Source organism: Chlamydotis macqueenii, chromosome 2, assembly GCF_036417535.1.
Source record: "Chlamydotis macqueenii isolate bChlMac1 chromosome 2, bChlMac1.mat, whole genome shotgun sequence".
In the NCBI taxonomy this organism is placed as follows: domain Eukaryota; kingdom Metazoa; phylum Chordata; class Aves; order Otidiformes; family Otididae; genus Chlamydotis; species Chlamydotis macqueenii.
The window spans coordinates 135,487,497-135,507,495 of NC_141557.1; the positions used below are offsets into that span (position 1 = coordinate 135,487,497).

Sequence of the window (19,999 nt, forward strand, 5' to 3'; positions counted from 1 at the left end):
CAGAAAGCCAACTGCATCCTGTGCTGCATACAAGGAAGCGTGGCCAACAGGTCGAGGGAGGTGATTCTGCCCCTCTACTCTGCCCTGGTGAGACACCACCTGGAGTCCTGCATCCAGCTCTGGAGCCCCCAACATAAAAAGGACATGGACCTGTTGGAGTGAGTCCAGAGGAGGGCCATGAAGATGATCAGAGGGCTGGAGCACCTCTCTTATGAGGACAGGCTGAGAGAGTTAGGGCTGTTCAGCCTGGAGAAGAGAAGGCTCTGGGGAGACCTTCTTATAGTGGCCTTCCAGTACCTCAAGGGGGCCTACAGGAAAGCTGGAGAGAGACTTTTGACAGGACCATGTAGTGACAGGACAAGGGGTAATGGCTTTAAACTGGAAGAGGATAGATTTAGATTAAACATAAGGAAGAAATGATTTACTCTGAGTGTGATGAGGCACTGGACCAGGTTGCCTGGAGAAATTGTGAATGCCCCAACCGTGGAAGTGTTCAGGGTCAGGTTGGATGGGGCTTTGAGCAACCTGGTCTAGTGGAACGTGGAGGGTTGGAACTAGATGATCTTTAAGATCTCTTCCAAGTCAAACCATTCTGTGATTCTGTGATAAATCAGAGCATGGCTCCTACAGTCTGGGGAATTTCTGCCTTTTATGTTTTATTTTTCCCATGCTTTGTATTCTTGGGAGTTACTGGGGGACTTCTGCAAGGTTATGGTATATTATAAGCTTAACATGGTTTTACATAAGAATTTTATTTGTTTTTTTTTTTTTTAACTTTTTTTTAAACTTTTAACCTTACTGTATGTTGGTGTAATTTTAACCATCTGCGTATTTCAATGAATGCAGCTGCAATTGCAAAGAATAACAAAGTCTGAAAATAGCCAAACATCCAGGGAAGACATCATGTGTTGAGGAAGCAAAAACCCCTATGTTGGCAGTAATCACTGTGCTTGGAAATGCTTATTCTGGTAAAGCGTGTTCTTAAGCAAGAACATTGTGCTTATCTGCTTTATGTGCTTCCGCAAAACTTCTATGACCTGTACATCTTTAAGATCACTGACTATCTCTCAAGTTTGCTGTAGGAAGGAAAAGGGGAGGGTACACTGGGTTCGAAACAGTGGATGCAAGTGCACAAATCATATCTTAATATCATAGAATCTACGTTACCTTACAAAAGCAGACTAAAAATGGCATGATGTTTTTTTCAGAATGGATAGTCTTCAGAAGTAGTGGAAAAAACATATGAATAATATTTGGCCTAACTGAATGTCCTCTTTTTTTTTAAATAGGCTTCGATGTTGTCAGCAGAAAATGATCCACTTGGGCCTTTACCGCCAGGCTGGGGTAAGTTAATTAGCTGCTGATTTCAGGAAGTCACAGTTACAGAAATTTGGAATGCAATTGTTGTATAGTGTTTTTTTTTTTTTTCTTTTTTTTTCCCCTAGAAAGGAGAGTGGATTCAAATGATAGGGTGTACTTTGTAAATCATAACACAAAGACAACGCAGTGGGAAGACCCTCGAACTCAAGGGTAGGTGTGTATATTGGCTATGCAGATAAAAAGATGTTGCTTAATTCTTACATGTCATGATATGAGGGGAAAAAGTACTGTCTGCAATTTCTTCTGCAGTTTACAAAATGAGGACCCTCTTCCAGAGGGCTGGGAAATCAGATATACCAGAGAAGGTGTCAGATACTTTGTTGATCATAATACAAGAACTACCACCTTCAATGATCCTCGTACTGGGAAATCTTCTGTGTAAGTGAGAAATTAAATACATTTTTTTAATATTTTAACTTGTTATAGTTTAATAATGAAGTCTTCATATACTAGAAAACAATCTATACTTTTAGTTGGAATTGAACACTAAATTATTAACAAATTTTTGTCCTCTAAATTTAATCTATTTTTAAGCTTTAATTGTCAGTTTATGTATGACATGCTTCGCTGTACTGCTCTAAGGTTCAATAGTTTTTAAACACTTTTCAAATACCAAGATAGTAATTGGTTTATAAATAGAGAAGGGAAGTGAGTTAAACTTGAATATTGAACTAATGTAACTAATAGTTTATTTTTTAAAGAAACAGCAAATAATTGTAATGAGTATTGCCTATAGTTACACACCCTTGTAGCACCATTAACATCTAAAGAAAGTAGTTCTAAATACTTTTCAAAAATTTTACATGCAAATATTTTAAAAAGTAGTTTAGTCAGAAGTTTTGACCTAAACTATGGTGCCTGTCTTAATGTCTTTTATGTAGGGTGGTGTTTACTTATGATGACATGTTGATGACCTTTCATTCAAAGAGCTGATGCTGTACTAGAAATTCCTTCGTGGTTCCACAAGTAGTTGAATTTGTGAAGCCTAGTTTAGCAGTCTTTCTCTCAGTGAAGAGAACAAATTAGATGTCTGTCATTTAGCTGGCTTGTAATTTTTACAAGATTGATAGGGATTTGATACCCTGTAGATCTCTACTTTTCTCTCAAATTTGGTAAATTGACTAGCATCTGAAACAAACAAACAAAAAAAAAAGGCAGGGGAGAGGCGGAGAGGAAAACTGAGCAAACCATCAACTGCATTTTGTTTCTGACCATATCTTATGATAACAATTTTTATGTATTTTGAAATCTACATGCTGCTGTTTAGTATTGAAAGTACTGTTTGATGCCTGTATCATTAATAGATCTCAACTATATTTCCTTACAGAAATAAAGGGCCACAGATTGCTTACGAGCGTAGCTTTAGGTGGAAACTTGCTCATTTCCGTTACTTGTGTCAGGTACTGATTAAGTAATTACTTTTTGAAACTATTTGAATTTACATTTATATGTGCTGCCTTTTAATGTTATTGCCTTACGATTACAGTCCAATGCGCTGCCAAGTCATGTGAAAATCAATGTATCCAGACAGACTTTGTTTGAGGATTCCTTCCAGCAAGTAAGCCTACAAAGATTGTTGTGTTTGTTTATCAAGACAAAGCATAAGAACAAAAATGGCCGTGGCCAGTTCAGGCTAATGGTCCTTCAGGCACAATAATCTTCCTCTTGTATTAGCCAAAGCAGGATTCTTATGGAGGACTGTAAGAACAAAAGTAATGTATATAATATTTTTACCAAATGTAAAAACAGTTTCCAACTGCTTACAATAGAAATGCTTCTTAAGCTTGATGTGGTTTTGGGGTATTTTAATAATCCTCAGGAGACTTTTCTTCTGTGAACTTTCCTATGCTCCTCTTGTGAACTTTTTGCATCCACAGCATCCTGTGGTAAAGATTTCCATAGCTTAACCACATTGCATACCACGTTAACTTAACCACATGAGATTTGCTTTTCTGATTCTTGTGTGTGGTTATATACATTACGAAATGTTGTTTTCTCCAATTAAAACTGGTGTCCTGCTTTGTCCTTCAAATGTTAAATCTGTGTAATTGAAGTTTACAGTTCTTGAACTCTTACAGTCTGCAGCTAATGTATCTTCTTTCCTTCTTTGTAACAATGAAAATTCTTGCTGCTGTCACCACATCAAAACCTTTTGGGAGAGATTCTCTATAAGAAAAAAGTATATTATTAATGAAAGTATATGACACTTATTTTGGATTAGAGAAAATGACTTATAAACATGATTTGCCTAAAAAATCTGTAATATATTAGATGAAATGCCTCTTTCCTTGTTTTCTTTTAATTATAATGAATGCCTTAGGAAAAGTATAAGAACAGGGCAATCATATATTGATGCTTTCCAGATATGCTCTCCCACTTGCTAGCAGCCTGCTGCTCAAGGATTTTAAGTCCGAGTTGGTATTTTTGTGTGCAGTTCGTTGATTGCACGTTCCATGAGATGGTCTAATTGCTTGACAAAACTGTGCAAACATTTGACACACATGACATTTCTGTATCAATTAAATAAAATCTAAATAAGAATGAGCAATTGCATGGACAGTGCCTAATTTATAATTTACTGCAATTTTTGGGTTTTTTGATAGATTATGGCATTAAAACCCTATGATTTGAGGAGAAGATTATATGTTATATTCAGAGGAGAAGAAGGATTGGATTATGGTGGCTTGGCAAGGTAAAAGAAAACTTGTTTAAAATAGTTTTTATTTTTTAATAGCATTCTAGCCTTGATTTCTAATGTCTTTCTGTTGGCAAAGAAACTGCTTGCTTTTGCAGTCTGACCTTGGTTACCTTTTCATCTCCCCTTAATATATTAAGGAGGTGGTACTGACTGCACTGGCTGTTGTTATGGGTTATAACCTGACATTAGTAAAACTGTTCAGTTGTTCAGTTCTTTCATAAAGATTGGTGCTTAATTTGGAATATTTTAATGCCAGTTATTTGCTCTAGACTGAGTTATTTCAGAAACTTCCTGTTAGGAAGTTCCACTTTCCATGAAGTGAGGACTGTGGAAAAATAAATTGATTTGCTTATTTGGCAAAAAACCAAGTGAACACCAGATTGGGGCTGATATTAACAGAGAGAACATAAACGAGAGGAGAGTAGTGCAGACCTGAAGTCACAGCAGATGAACAGATTGTGTAGGCTGCATGGGAATACAAAACAGCTAGACTACAAGTTTTTGTAGACACTGAAGTGGAACTTGGAGGGAAAATCTGATAACAGGAAAACCATAGACAAAGTGTGTTTCATCTGCTGACTGTACAGAAGGCAACCACTGACTACTGCTGCCAGTTACTTGACTGAAATATTACTATTAGGGTGAAAATTTCAGTACTACTGCAGATCCAGGGAGTTAGCAGTCTCAGGAGACAATTTTTCTTGTTTGGTTGTTTTTCTTTTTAATGTAAAAGTGTTCTGGTTTTATGTAGCTTACTGTGTTAACATGAAGTTCAGTGAAAATGTGTAGTATCTGTAAGTAAGGAAGCTTGCCTCTGAACCTGGAGCTTCTTTGGGTATGTGGATGGTTGTACTTCTGAATTACAACGTCTGATAGGCTTTTGGAGGGTGACTGAAGGGAGGAATCCAACTTTTGGTTTGCCTGGGTTTTGTTTGGTTGATGTTTCTGTCATGATGGCCCTACGCGTAGGTTGGGAACGAAGAGAGTTCAAGTAATCTGTTCCAGATAAAGGAAGTATTCCAAATAAGTGGTATTAGAAAAATTTATCTGAAGAATGTTAGTCACAGAAAGGAGCAGAATAAATAAATAGCAAATATGTAAGTAGTATAATTTCATAGTTACAGGAGTAAACATTGCTCAAGATTTTGTATGTGAAATTGAGAAGTAGCGAGGATCTAATTGTAACTTGAGCTGAGAATTCTTAAGTAACACTGAGTAAATGTTCATGTACTGACTTGCTAATGTAATACTGCATTAATACAAATATAGAAAGCTGATGCATCTGATTTATTAGCTGTCTCTCAGCGGGCTAAACTCATTTTCCCTCCAGGTTTTTACCTTGTGTTTAGCAGGACCAATCCGACACTATGTCCTGTGGCTAGTTTTAGCTGTTAACGTGAAAAATTCATTCCTTCTCCAAACTTCTTGTTGATGACTGATTTTTTTTTTATTCCTCCCTTGTTATCTTGCTTGGATCTAATTTAAATGCCTGATTAAATTTATGTTTCTGTGCAGAGCTAATATAATTGTCTCAGTATAAAACTTGCATAAAATGCTGTACAAGATTGTCATGCTCATTAAAAGATACACAGAACCCCGTTAGGGTTACTATATCCTGGCTGCCTTTCCCTATTTACTCTTTCTACTTGACCTTTGGATTGGAAGTGTATTGTAGCGAATAATGATCCATGACTTGAGTGTCATAGAACTGTTAGGAGAAACATGCCAGCAAATCTCTCATTTCTGTTCCCTGATCTTGGGTAAATACATGGATAGAAAAGTTGCCTCTTAAATGTGGCAGCTGAAAGGCAGTCAGGATGGAATTCAGTCTGTGCAGTTATTATAGGATAGACTTTTAGCTTTTTTCTTTTCTTTGCAGCTTTTCCCTAAGCCTGGTTGTTCAGTTCCAAGCATTTAGGGCCTAGTACAAAAGCTCTTGAGTATATATGACTGCTTCTGAGGTCTCTAATTATATGTAAATACTATAAAGCAACAAATATTCTAAAAATCAGCTATGCTAGCACTGAAATACTAGATTCTATTATTATTTCAGGTAAGCTGAGTTGGAAATTATGGAAGTGGTGAATAACCTGTATTAGTTAAACCTCAGCAAAAATATATTTGCACATTGTTGTGTCCTGTGGGCTTAACTGATGCATTATAGTTTGTTAAACCACAGTAACTCAGTGTGTATTCTGCTGTCAGATTGGGAAAGTGATTAAGATGTGCTGTGGTTTGAGTTTTTTTTTGTTTTGTTTTATCTAGGTTGTTTATCATAAGCAGTGGAGTGGAATAATCTGTATTTTTTTTTTAATAAAGACTTGAGTTGCATGCAGTAAAGCAGGCATGAGGAGGATAAATACTGTGTACTTGGTTGAGGCAAGGACTGTACAAAAATGTCACTAATATGCAGCTAAAACCTATGCTATGAGGGTGTGTTCAAGGTGACAACAATCTTAACAATCATTTGTTTGGAAAACATGCCTTTCTAACACTATCGTTTTTAATAATGATTTTTTTAATATTTAAGAAATATATAATACCATATATTATTATGTGATTCTAATACAGCACTGTTTATATTATTTTTCTAAGTTTGCATATATTTTGACCATTTTGCTAGTTACCTAAGGGGTATGGTGATAAACATCTGTATTTGATGGTTTTTATGTGTATACATGTTTTTTTTTCCTTAGAGAATGGTTTTTCTTGCTTTCCCATGAAGTACTGAATCCTATGTACTGCCTATTTGAATATGCTGGCAAGAGCAACTATTGCCTGCAGATAAATCCAGCATCAACAATCAATCCTGACCATCTTTCATATTTCTGTTTCATTGGGCGCTTTATTGCCATGGTAGGTTAGATTTTTAAGGTTTTATTATTTGCTGTAGCTATACATTTGTTCCTGAACAGTATTTGTTTTTACAGTTATTAAAGGTTATATTAATCTCTTATAAATCTAAGATTAAGGCATGTAAGGTTATTGAGCCAAAATATTCCCTGAGAGCTAAGTCTCTTACACACTCAAGTTTCCTGGGATGGTGATGACAGTTAATATGACATTCAATATAATATTTTATTTTTATCAATTGGATGTGTGTACTTCATGCAAACGACTGCTTGATTGAATGTCTGAATACTGATGCTCTGAGAAATGTGACTAGTATTTTCCAAAAAAGGCTCCTCGATTAGACTTTGAATACCTTACCGTATTAAAAAAAAAAAAAAATTAGTTAGAAATGTTTTGCACAGTACACTGAGCCTTAATTTAAATGTATATACTTGGATACAAAGATCAGATACTGAGAAGAGCAGAAGCTGGCAGGGAGCTGATTCTCTGCCATCAGGTTTCTGTTAAACTAAAAGCTGACCAGGCGTGTTGTATCATTTCTTCTTCTGGTATCACTGAGTCAATTTTCTGTAGTGGACTCCTGCTCTGTTACATTTCTTTCCTTCCATGTAGTGATACAGTCATCTTTCCACATAATCATCATGATATCTACAGGTAGCCCTCAGCAACATCCCTGAACATGGTGAACAGTGAAAGCAAAAAGAGGAGATAAAAGTGCATTTTCAGATTGAAGAGACTGTTGTCCTCTCCTGTTGTTGAGGCTTTTTTTTTGTGAAATTAGAATAAATATAAGCAAAGTGTAACATAAATGGAACAATATTTTCAGACTTAAAACAAGTTAGGTTTGGGGTTTTTCTTGGTTTTGCTTTTCTTGTAGATGGTTCTGGAGAAACAAATTTGTTCAGTTTTGATGATAACATCTCTGATTTCTAGGAGTTTATGGCAGAGTTCCCTGTTTCTCTGCTGTCATGAGAATTTATTTCACTGAGTTAACACTTTCACTAGCTGCCAACTTTTTTTTTTTTCTTTAGAACCCTGAACAACCTATAATACCGTTTAGCAGGAAGACAAGATAAAGCCAATTAAGTGCTAGAGCCAAATTCTGTTTATTTTAGTCAGTGATTTTTGATCTTGCGCACAAGATAAATCTGTAATTAAAATGATAACTTTAGGAAAACTACTTCATAAAAGTACAAATCATAGCAGAGAACTTTAATTAAAGCAGTTAATGTAATTAAAAGACAAACTTTTCGTTCCTGAAGTATTTTTGTATTTTTATTTTAAATTCTCTAAGGTGGAGGAGAGAGACACCTGTGTAATGGTGCCTAATGTGATCATTTGCAAGGTTGGAGTATATTAATGGTTTATAATGCATCGCATTTCCTGCAGTACTTCCTGAAATACCATCTAGTGGCTTAAAATCGCTCAGGCAGTAGTGTAAGGGGGGAATCATTTTAAGGAGTCTGGATAGGCTTTTTAAGTGCAGTTGTAGTTTCTGTCCTTCTCACAGTTCTAAAATAGTTGTGATTTTCAAATCATAAAGACTTCTTCTGGTTTTAAGTACGGAAATAACCACAGACATTTTTTACTGAAACTGGGTTAAACATAGAGAATACACATCTTACTCTGTAACAAAAAGCTGTTAAATGAGGTTAGCTGAGGCAACTTTTATATTTTACTGTAAGATTATCATAGACATTAAATTAGGTGATTTAAGAGCTTACTTTTGCAAAAAGTAGCAAATTGTATTGCTGGATGCTGCACTTGACATTTAATTTTTCCATTTCTATCAGCTCACTCTGCCGTAAGAACTGTATACTACTAGTTTAAAAATAAATACACAAATAAATAAATAGATAAAGGCCTCTGAGGGAACTTTTTAAAGCTCTCTTAAAGCAGAAGAAAATGCATGCTAGAATAAGCCTTAGTGGGGGGAATTAGAAGGTGGGGGAAAAATATGGAGCCTTGCCTTTTTCTAGAAGAAATTGGTCATTACATTGGCTCTTCTGCTTATAGAATTTCAGCTGTAAGGAAGGACAAGCAATGAATGCCATACATGGCCGTTGTTTAGGATAACTTTTTTTAAAAGAGGTATTTTAGTAAAGAAAGTGTACTTGATAAAGATGAGGATAAAAAATGTTTTCATAGCTATAGCTGTGGTTTGTTAGCTCTCAGATGCACTAAGTCATATAGAGGTTAACACTGTATGCGTGTGTGTGCAATGCTGTGTTTCAGTACTAGAAATTAGCTTACACCCTTTGTGCATGCATGGTGAGACAAATGTTACCATGTTTTGGTTGTTTCTTCAGTTTCATTTTGGCAGTAGAAGGGGCAATCTCATTTCTCAGTTCTGTTACCTATAAAAAAAGTGATTCCGAAAACTCTTTCTGAAGCAGTCTGGGACTGCATTTTTAAACTACTTTTTACAAGCTGAAGTAGCATTGTGCAAAGGATGATTTTGCAGAATGTATGTATGTAGTAAAAAATGGCAGTAGTAGTCTAGTAGGATCAAATATTATGGTCATAACCAAATACTATGATCAAGTAGGATCAAATAACCCTTGACATAGATACCTACCCACATAATGAAAAAGAAACTTAATTTCCTCTTTTCATAGACTTCATCCTTTTATGAGAAGGTTTTTCTTCTCAAAGAATTTCTAAATTGTAGTGATAACGTATGGTTGGGTAAATTTTGTCAATTAATCATTTTTTTCCTTCCCATTTAATGTAATGTTTTGTTCTTTATAAACACCAAGCTGCTACTGCTACTTGGTGCTTTTTATTATTTGAAGGAGAAAGGAAAAAAGAATTCAAAGTCCAGAAATACTTCAGTAATTCAGTAGTTCAATAAAAGCTAAACAGACTTTTTTTCTGTTCAACAGGCATTGTTTCATGGGAAATTTATTGACACTGGTTTTTCTTTGCCTTTCTACAAACGGATGCTCAGCAAGAAACTCACTATTAAAGACCTAGAATCTATTGATACTGAATTTTACAACTCCCTAATTTGGATAAGGTTTGTAGATTTTTTTTTGTGTGTGTGAGCAATGTTTTATGGATTTTTTTTTTTTATTTCTATAGAAGTAATTGCTTTTTTTTTTTTTTTTTTTCTTCAGGGATAACAACATTGAAGAGTGTAACTTGGAAATGTACTTTTGTGTGGATATGGAGCTCTTAGGAAAAGTAACCTCACATGAACTGAAATCAGGAGGTTCAAATATCTTGGTAACTGAGGAGAACAAAGAAGAATATATTGGGTAGGAAGTTGTAGATATTGAAAAAAGTGTTCCATATTTCTTCTGTTCTAGTCTTTTTTGACATAGTATATTGTTGGGTTTTGCTTTTTTTTTTTTTTTCCCCTATTACTATGTAATTCTTGGGACTATTATTGAAGTAGTATCTCAGTACATTCTGGTATCTTGGTACACATGATCTTGTGGTACTTTTTGATCTCTCCTATTCCCCTTTTCCCTCTCCTGCACCCCTCTCCCCCTGTCTCCCCAAAACAGAGAAAACCTGATAGAGAGAAGGTGACCTGTCTTTTTATTGCATGTACAGTGAGAGAACGGGTGAAACTGAAAACGAGCAAACCTGTTTTCAGTAACTTCAGGTAACAAGTCCAGGTGGAGGGAAGACATATATTTGACAGACGATTTTAAATTGTTCAGAACTTTACTGTCACTATGGAAACTGAAATTCAAAATGGTGTATAATATGGTGTGACTTAAAACTGTTTTTTTTTTCTCTTTATTCTGGTATGCTGCTTTTTCCTGCTTCTCTCCTAATCTGATCACTGCCTTTCTTTTTCTGAACATGTATTTCTGATCCATCTGTTCAGAGTGATCTCAAAAGCAGATGTACACAGATCCTTTTCTGTGATACAGTCTATGTCCAGTGCTGTACATAAAGTTTCCATTTTATTAGCAGTCTTTAGTTTCTCAGTGAAACAGTTTCTATATTGTGTATATATAAAATCTATTGTCTTTTTTTTTTTAATTCAGAAGTGGCTTGACCATTTTAGTTGAAAGTTAAAAACCATTACCTCTTCCTCACATCTTAGCATAAATCAGAAACTGACTATTCTTTGTTGAAGCTTGAAATGGTCTTATGCTGGTAGTATTGGGCAACCATAGTTGTAGGTATGATAAGCAACAGTATTTTGTGTTATTCTCTGCCTACATGGTGTTTTTTGCACAAGAACAGAATATTTTAAAATTAGTGAAAAATTTTATTTTCTACCATTGAAACACTAGGATTATGCACCTTCTAAGCTCAAGCAGATTTTGCCATAACAAAATCATAATGCCCAAGTAGCATTATTTTGTCTGAAGTTTGATTAATGACAGGTTAATACGAATATATTTTTTTTTAACTTGAATGGTAATCTAAGTACATCTTGCTCCTTTTACTTTGAGTTTGGAGATTTGTGATAATATTAGTATTGTAGGTACCTTATAGTCTATGGAGTCATACAGGGTAAGAAAGTAAAATTGGAGGGAGCGTTACCTCATGGGAGCACACACGCTCCAGGGAGACCTTATAGCAGTCTTCCAGTACCTCAAGGGGGCCTACAAGAAAGATGGGGAGAGGCTATTCAGTAGGGCCTGTTGCGATAGGACGAGGGGTAATGGTTTTAAAATAGAGGGGGTAGATTTAGATTGGATATTAGGAAAACATTTTTTACCATGAGGGTTGTAGAGCACTAGAACAGGTTGCCCAGAGAGGTGGTGGATGCCCCATCCCTGGAAACGCTTAAGGCCAGGCTGGATGAGGCTCTGAGCAACCTGATCTAGTCAGGGATGTCCCTGCTTCCTTGCAGGGGGGTTGGACTAGATGACCTTTGAAGGTGCCTTCCAACTCTAACCATTCTATGATTCTATATATGTTTGAACTTCTTCATGTTGAGTGCTAATTGATGTTTAATTTATGTTTGTTTTTTTTTCCATCGCAGGCTAATGGCTGAGTGGCGATTTTCTCGGGGAGTCAGAGAACAAACCAAAGCTTTTCTTGATGGTTTTAATGAAGTTGTTCCTCTACAGTGGCTACACTATTTTGATGAAAAGGAACTGGAGGTGAGATTTTCTGTTCAACGTTTTTACCTTTTGCAAAGATAATACATATGGAATGATTAAATAGATAGGTCTGCTTGAATCTCTCATCTGTAGCATGCTGCATTTGATAGCTTCTGGAACATGGAGAATTTAATAGGAGCAGTTAGGTGAATCATGGTGAAAAGGCAGTATCAATACTGAATTGGTGTTTTGTTCAGCAGTTGGAAATTTTAGGTTCCATCCTCAGTACTGAAATGTGTTTTGCAAGTGTCTATGAAAGGATCAGAATATAAGATCACAGATAGATCTGTTAATCATAGAAAACTTCTCCCTCTGTGGTAGATGGGTAAAATTACCTTGTAACAGATGGCACAGAAGTTGTTTCTGGTGTATAGTGATTGTTTAGTTACTCATACATAGTCTAGGGTAGGTTCTAGGGTTATTACACTTCAGAACAGAAAGCTGGAGGAACCAAAAAGGTTTGAAACTGAATTTTGCAGATCCTCAATATGTAACCCAAGGGCTGATAACAGGAATTGCTTACATGCAGCATGTTTACTTAACAATCAGCATGACCTATGTTCACTGTTGAGGTTGCGATTTGGAGCAGGGACAAAAGGCTCTGCAGTGCTAGGCTTATTTATTTCTGTAAGACCTGCCAAGGTTCCCTGTATATAATGAGCAGTGTTCTGAAAGCTTAAGTTAAATGGGAGTTTTTCCTGAGCAAGGATTTTGATCGATCTCATTTAGTGTTCAGTTTTTCTAGGAGGCTTTGCCTTCAAGACTTCCAGCTTTCATTGCCTCTTGTAATGAATACTTTGGAAACTTACACTTTGCAGTGTGTTTTATGTTTACTAGCAGTAGCAGCAACGTAATCATTATCATCTTGGAATATGAGGCAAGGTTTTAATGGGAAATGTAATATCCTCTTTAATAAAAAAATTCTTTTTTTGGAAAAGGTAGTGTCTTTTACTATTGAATTATTAGTTGGAGGAAACTGAAGTTTCTGGTATGCAGCCTTTCAGACCACTTAAATACATAAACAATTTTGGAGGAGTTCCGTAAACATAGAATAAAGGAAAATCTAACTGTGTAGTAAAATGAAAATGTTACCAGTTTTTTTTTTTTTTTTTTTTTTTTTTTTTTAGACCAAGAACCTTCGTTTCTGTTAATGTGTCTCATACAAGATAAAAAATTAACTCTTAGTTTTTGTGTGTAGATATGTATATGGTCAAGTAATCATTCTCTTTTCTAGGTTATGCTCTGTGGTATGCAAGAAGTTGATTTAGCAGACTGGCAGAGGAACACTGTTTATCGTCATTATACAAGGAATAGCAAGCAGATCATATGGTTCTGGCAGGTATGTTGATCAGTAAGATTTCCAACTTCTTTAGATTTTGTTTTGTTTTGCAACACAAATGACATGTGGAGTGGAGGGTTGCCATCTGAATGAAGGTGCCTGCTGCTTCCTTTTTTCTTTTCAGAGAAGGAAAGGAGGATTACTGGTTCTTGGGGAGCATTCTTTAGGGTGGGAAATGGCAGATACATGCATTGCATTTGGATGGCTGGGTCATGAATACTTTTTTTATATCTTCTCCTTCTTACTGATTATACAATGATAGAAATTTTTGTATTGTTAGCAGTGATCTACTTTTTAAATTTAGTAATACACCTGTACGTCTGAAATGCCACATATTATTTATGATTAATGTCATATTAACTGTGACAGTCTAACACTGACTGATTATAACTTGCATTTTAATGAAGGTGGCTAAGAATTATTTTCAGAAAAAACCTCCAAAAATGCTGTACAGGCTCACAGTTTCTATGAATTTCCCGGAAGAGAAGTCACAGCTAGGCAGTTCCTGTCTTGTGATAAATCACCTTTTTGGAGATGCTTTTGACACAAGTTACTGTAAGAAAACTATGCAAATCAAGTATTTTCTAGCTTATTTATGTTGTCAGAATAATGTAAGATCTGATTATGTGATCTCTTTTTGAGAAGCTTGGTACTGAGAGTATCTTAACCAGAAGTTCGAGTAACTTGGATGTGGTTTCAACATTTATAGAACAAAAATGTTCATTTGTTATCCAAGTTTTTCTGAATTAAATTCTACTCATATCAGTGCCTCTTCTCTTACTGAGATGTTCTCCATCTCCCCTCTCTTTTCTTTCTCTTCCCTTTCCCAGTGAATTTCCTTACAAAGTGATGTCGTTATTATGGATGCTGTTTTCTCTCACTGAGACTGCCACATGCAGGGTGTACTTCTGTCTTGAAATACTCAGAGCCTATGGCTAGGCTATTCCTGTGTTTAATCAAAACGGCAATAGTCTTCATATAAAGCATTGGCACGATTTATATTTTAGTGTAGAATAAAAAAAGATAAAGATTTTTCTTCTTTTTTTGGTGTTCCTAGCCTTCACGTTGTAATGGTCTACAGTGCATATAATCTGAAATCACTGGCTTCTCCCTCCACCTCCAATTTTACTGAAAACAAGAAAGGAGAACTGTTCTCAAGGTGGTGTCTTTTTAAATAGAATTGCACTTTTTCAACAATCTTGTGGGTTTTTTGCTTTTCTTCAGCTATGTTAAAGATTTTTATTAAGTAATTTGAATTTCTCTGCCTAGTTTGTAAAAGAAACTGACAATGAGGTTCGCATGCGACTTCTCCAGTTTGTTACTGGCACTTGCAGATTACCACTGGGTGGATTTGCTGAACTTATGGGTAAGTAAAAGGTGACCAAAACTTTTATACTGTAACTTTTTCATTTGTGAATGAACCATGCTGCAAGTGTTCAAATTGCAGGAACTTCATATACATCAGCCTGGATCTAGAAGGGCTTTTTATATCTGAAATCTCATGAACACATTCATAAATGATAGGAAATTAGCTCATTTCTATGAGAAGAATGTCTGCTGCATCTGAGTGGTGTCTTATGTCATGTATATCTCACATGTGCCACTTAAAAGGAACAGATTACACTTGAAAAAAATAATCTTTTCTAGGAAGTAATGGTCCTCAGAAATTCTGCATTGAAAAAGTTGGTAAGGAAACCTGGTTACCGAGAAGTCACACTTGGTGAGTTGTTACTTGTAAATTTCTGTACCTTTAGTGGTTTTCTCTTCTGGTCTTGCATTTACCAAATCAAATGAAATCTAATTTGAATCAGTTCTGTATCTCTGTCTTCAGCTTCTTTGATTGCTCTGACACACCAGTATTGAATGAAAACTCTTCTGGTTGCCCTGTTCTGAAATTTTGCTACTGCACTGTACGCACTTTGTCAGTATCAGATCTATCAAAAGTACTATACCATCCTTCTTGCGTAGAACTGAGAGGTGTTTCCCTAATTCTTTATTTTAGAGAATATTAAATAACTGAACAAAAGTTATGTTGGTATTAGGTATATACAGTTAATAGATACACTTACTGTACAGTAACAATATAAATCATAAACATATTGTCATGAGAGACAGTGTGAAAGAAATCACAGGAAATGTTCAAAACAAGGATGCTTAGCCAAAATGCAGATCCTTTTCCCTGACAGGCTTCAGACTATTATCGGCTTGGCATTCCCATGCCAAACTGGGGTAACAGGTGGACAGATCGGTTTCCCCATATATAGTGTGTGCAGAATGGACATATCTTCCTTTGGCAACATTGTGATCATAATATTGATCATGCAAAGTTTAGAGGGACACACCCCCCAACCCCCATATCCAGGCATGGGTAGGAAGAAGAAAAATTCAGCTTTTTAATGCTTTTGCTGGAATTTGGAAATGCATTAAACTGGGATGATATTAAACTTCATGTTGAACATTTCCTTTTCTGAGTATTATAGTTCTCTGTATCTTGGGCTGTCTCTAGTCTTCAAAGATTCTGGTTTTTATATGATGTGATAACAGTCTTTTGTTTCTTAAAGTATTCCGTCAAATTTTGCCTGTTTTTACTGCTCAGAAATGTCAAGGCAGTGAGATTGCACCGATTGCTATTTCTTCATTTCTAATTGTTAGATCAGAACATTTTAACTTCTACTATAGCAGTCAAGTTCTGTAATGTTCTACACAGGATTTAGATAAACTTAACAAAATCTTTTTTTTTTTTTTTTTTTCTGCTCAGTTTTAATCGTTTGGATTTGCCACCATATAAAAGCTATGAACAACTAAAAGAGAAGCTGCTCTTTGCCATTGAAGAAACAGAGGGATTTGGTCAAGAGTAGAAGTGGCTTCTAGTCAAAAAGGAGATCTTGCATAATGAAAGGCCCAGCCAACTAAAATTGCACACTTAATTGTATATAAGCTTTTTGTTCTGTACAGTGACCTTTCTGGAACTCTAAAAGTATAATTGTTCTCCGTTCTTCCACAAAGATATGCAAAACAGTTCAGCCTTTTCTACTTTATTTATTGCCCTTCCAAAAGACCAGAAAAACCCCTCATAAATTTTGAAAGCAGACAAGAGACTTATTTAAGATATATATAAAAGATATAAATATATATACTAATAGGCTCTAGTTTTATAGAGCTTTAAGTGTATGAAAAGTTGCAGCCATTTAAAAGGGCCTGGATTTGCTTTATCTTGGCTTTATTATTCAGAAAAATGTTGAAACTGCTCTGTGTTTTCTCTTAACAAACATCTCCAAGTTTGTTGTATTGCATGGCTGTTCTAAAAGGTGTTAAAGGCTTAGGCCAAACGTATCCTAAATATGTAGAAAGATGCTGCTGGTATACGAGACGACAGAATATGTTGTTCTGTCAGTTTAATTTTTTAAAATATGAAAATAGCTGATATATCCCTCTCTACTGATGTAGCCAAGGTCATTAATAAAGCCTTTACTACTTGCACAAGAGTCATGTACAATAAGATGAATGTGATTTAATGTTGAAAGAAATTGGTGCCACTGTTCTGACTTATTGTAGGAGCTGAACAGAATATTTTAATTCATTTGAGCAGCATTGAAATTTGTTTACATATTACCTTGGGTTATTACCACAAGGATGTTAGGTAATCTTCAAAGAAAAAATAATAATAAAAGAGAAAATATTACACATTCTCTCCTTGGTCTGGTGTCTTACAGGTTTCTTTTTTGTTGCTTTTTGTTTCCTTTTTCAATCTGTGACGTCCTGTTTACAACTTTGTGGAGTAATATTAATGTAAACTGAGCTATAAGGGTATACAAAGGTAATGTGAACTTTGCTGCTTTCTGTGTTAATGATCAGTTGCAGTTATTTGATCTAGTAAACCCAAATAAAATGAAAGTTACATAAGCTTTGCACAGATAAAAATATTCTCAAGTATTAAATAATCTCATTCCTCTGAAGTTCTTACAGAAAGTCAGATGTACCTGAATTAAGTGAGTATATCTAAAACTTGTCATTTTTTTATGTAGGTCAAGTTTGTCCTAGGTGCACAATAATATAAAGCCATTTTAAGATTAGTTTTATTGGCAATGAGGGCATTTGCTGAACTGCAAAGATGTGTTTTTTTAAAAGATGAAAATTTAACACCTTATTCATGTGAATTATATTAAATGCTACTTTTAGCAAACCGTGCTTCCTTATTATAGAGTAAAAACATGTTTAAAATTACCATTTGTACTATGCTTGAAATAGTAACTGTAAATTCCATTACATTTTACTTATGCAGAATTTTGTACACACATGAAAATGATTTCTTAGAATATGATTAAAACCACTTCTGTAACATATCATACTGCACTGTTAAAAGTGTATATGCAGAAAAAATAGCTATATCCGTTCATGTATCTTTTCAATACAGCAACTGAATTCTGCCAAAATTTTATTTTTCTACATATTGAATTCTCTTGAAGCTTTGTATTCAATATGCACAGCTTACTGTGGAGCTGTTAACCTGTACGTAGCTTTGGTAACACTGGTAGTGCAGCGGGCCCAATAGACTGCTATCTTACATTAACTTTCTGTAAGAGTGTAAAAAATTTCCACCACTTTGAAAGTTTTTCATATACACCAAATGTCTTCTGCAAAACCATTTTCATAAATATAGCATTAAATTAATTTCAAGTGCAAATCCACTTAAATTGTTACTTGTGCCAGTTAGAATGGAGAAAGCTTTAAAAAAAAAAAAAAAAGCAAACCACCAAACAAACGTCAAAGGCCGGGCAACAGAAGTGTGTGTGGCTTGCCTAAAAGACAATTAAGAGGGCTAAATGTCATAGAGTTGAACTTCATGAATTTGCACTAATGAATGACTTGGTCACCCACTACCAACTGCTGAATTTTGTGAATCTGTGAGTAAAAGTGAACAAACTAATAAAAAAAAGACAGCACATCACAAGAATGTAGTTGCTTTATTGTTCTGATAATTTTAGCTGTCTCATAACTGCAATCATTTTTCCTGTGGGTGAGGGTTAGTAAGCAAGGAAAAAAAAAAACAAAACCAGTGGCTTTCTGTGCACGTATGTGATTTCTTAATGGGTTGCAAAGTACTGACTGAGAAAGCAAGGCTCTTAAAGGGAAAAAAACCCCACAACAGTTTATATTACCCGTGGGCGTGTGTACAGTTAACTTGGACTTTCTGGGAATTTCAGTAATACTGCAATGTAGTTTTTTTCCCATTTTCCTCAGGATTTGGCTGTACTTGGAGGGAGGAAGGAACAGCAAAGACAGGGAAAGCAGCAAAGGCTGGAAATCAGAGGGAACCAGTGAAGTACTGCTACTTGAAGCAGCTACTGTGTAGTTCATGGGTTCTGTTTGTTCCTTTCTTCCTGCAAGCAACTCGGCTCCTCTTCTCTAAACTCTCAAGAACCTTTACTTGGTACCTGGATAGCCTTCCTCCTTCTGCAGCAGAAAAGGCACAGAAGTGAGGTGCCTCTGCCACAAGGCTACTAGAAGCAGTTTTGTCTATGGCAGATGTTTTTGTAGCGTATGAAATGCAGAAAATTTGAAGAATCTCTCTGAGAAACACTACATGTTATCCATCCTGGGCCTCTGACATATGGAATACTTTATTTTGATGCTCTATTAATAGAAAAATAAGAATTACTTCACCATAGTGGGAAAAAAACCCCATATTTTTAACTAGTTTTGTGATCCAAGGATAGAATTAAAGCCTCTAGCTTGTCTATCAGCTGTGGATTTTTTACTGCTGACTTAGCATAGGCTTGGTTTGTTAGTCTAAGCAATTTATGACCACCTTCATCTTCCTCTCTGTAGACTGCAATATCCTTTTCTATTAAAGCAAACACTAGGTATTTATAGTTAATTTTTTCTAGATTGTCACACTTTCTACTGGCAGAACCATGCGTATCTGACCACCTACCATTTTTTCATTATTTGGTCCTCTTTCTGTTGGGTAATCAGAATATATTGTTTAGAAAAATCTGTAAATATTTTCTATGCTGGTTATCTAACCTAAGTTAATTTATTTTTTTTTTGGTGACAGTTCCTGCTAAAAGAGTAGTGAGAACAAGAAGAAAGTCTTAATTAATCTCTATGAACAGAAGTCTATGTGCTTCCAAATTGTAGTTCCCTTCTAAGGGACTGGGAGTACGCATTCCTCCTGTCATCATAGGCCAGGGAGAGTACGTGTGTCCAGCAAACACTGTGCAGCCACTAAATCCTCAGAATTCACAGCTTCTCAATGTGCGAATAAGTAAGTGTTTATATTTCACAAAAAGCTTCTCCCTGCATATGCTAATATCAACCATAAAAGGATTTTTTTCAGGTGTTCCTTAGTTCAATTTTTTTTTTTTTAAACGACAGCACTTTTTGCAAAGTCAAAGTCAAACACTAGCATGGAAGTGTATTGAAACTGAGATTGCTTGTGCAGCCATAAAGATAAATCTGTAGGATTATTTAATAATGTGAACGTACATTACTCTTGAAGGCTGTTGAACCCCACAGGAGAATGCTCTAGAAAAAAATTGCAGGTTTGTAGGAATGTCACAGCACTGTACCTCCCTTTAAAGTTATGCTAGTCCTATTTCTTATTATTCCTCATATATAACTTGCAGCTGAACCATGTAAAAAAACATAATT

At 35.5% G+C, this 19,999-nt stretch overlaps 1 protein-coding gene across 2 annotated transcripts in view; it reads left to right on the forward strand.

Annotated features, from left to right (window-relative positions):
* Positions 1–18,095, forward strand: part of WWP1 (WW domain containing E3 ubiquitin protein ligase 1) — a 64,586-nt gene extending 46,491 nt beyond the window's left edge. For both annotated transcript variants that reach the window (XM_086740981.1, XM_086740982.1), the window contains exons 11-24: positions 1,290–1,344; positions 1,446–1,530; positions 1,630–1,758; positions 2,708–2,780; positions 2,867–2,938; positions 3,984–4,072; positions 6,775–6,934; positions 9,817–9,950; positions 10,051–10,191; positions 11,886–12,006; positions 13,241–13,345; positions 14,615–14,711; positions 14,993–15,065; positions 16,104–18,095. In XM_086740981.1, coding sequence (XP_086597107.1) covers positions 1,290–1,344; positions 1,446–1,530; positions 1,630–1,758; positions 2,708–2,780; positions 2,867–2,938; positions 3,984–4,072; positions 6,775–6,934; positions 9,817–9,950; positions 10,051–10,191; positions 11,886–12,006; positions 13,241–13,345; positions 14,615–14,711; positions 14,993–15,065; positions 16,104–16,203 — 1,434 coding nt within the window. In that variant the 3' untranslated portion in view covers positions 16,204–18,095. The remainder of the gene's footprint in view (positions 1–1,289; positions 1,345–1,445; positions 1,531–1,629; positions 1,759–2,707; positions 2,781–2,866; positions 2,939–3,983; positions 4,073–6,774; positions 6,935–9,816; positions 9,951–10,050; positions 10,192–11,885; positions 12,007–13,240; positions 13,346–14,614; positions 14,712–14,992; positions 15,066–16,103) is intronic.
* The last annotated feature ends 1,904 nt before the right edge of the window (positions 18,096–19,999 follow it).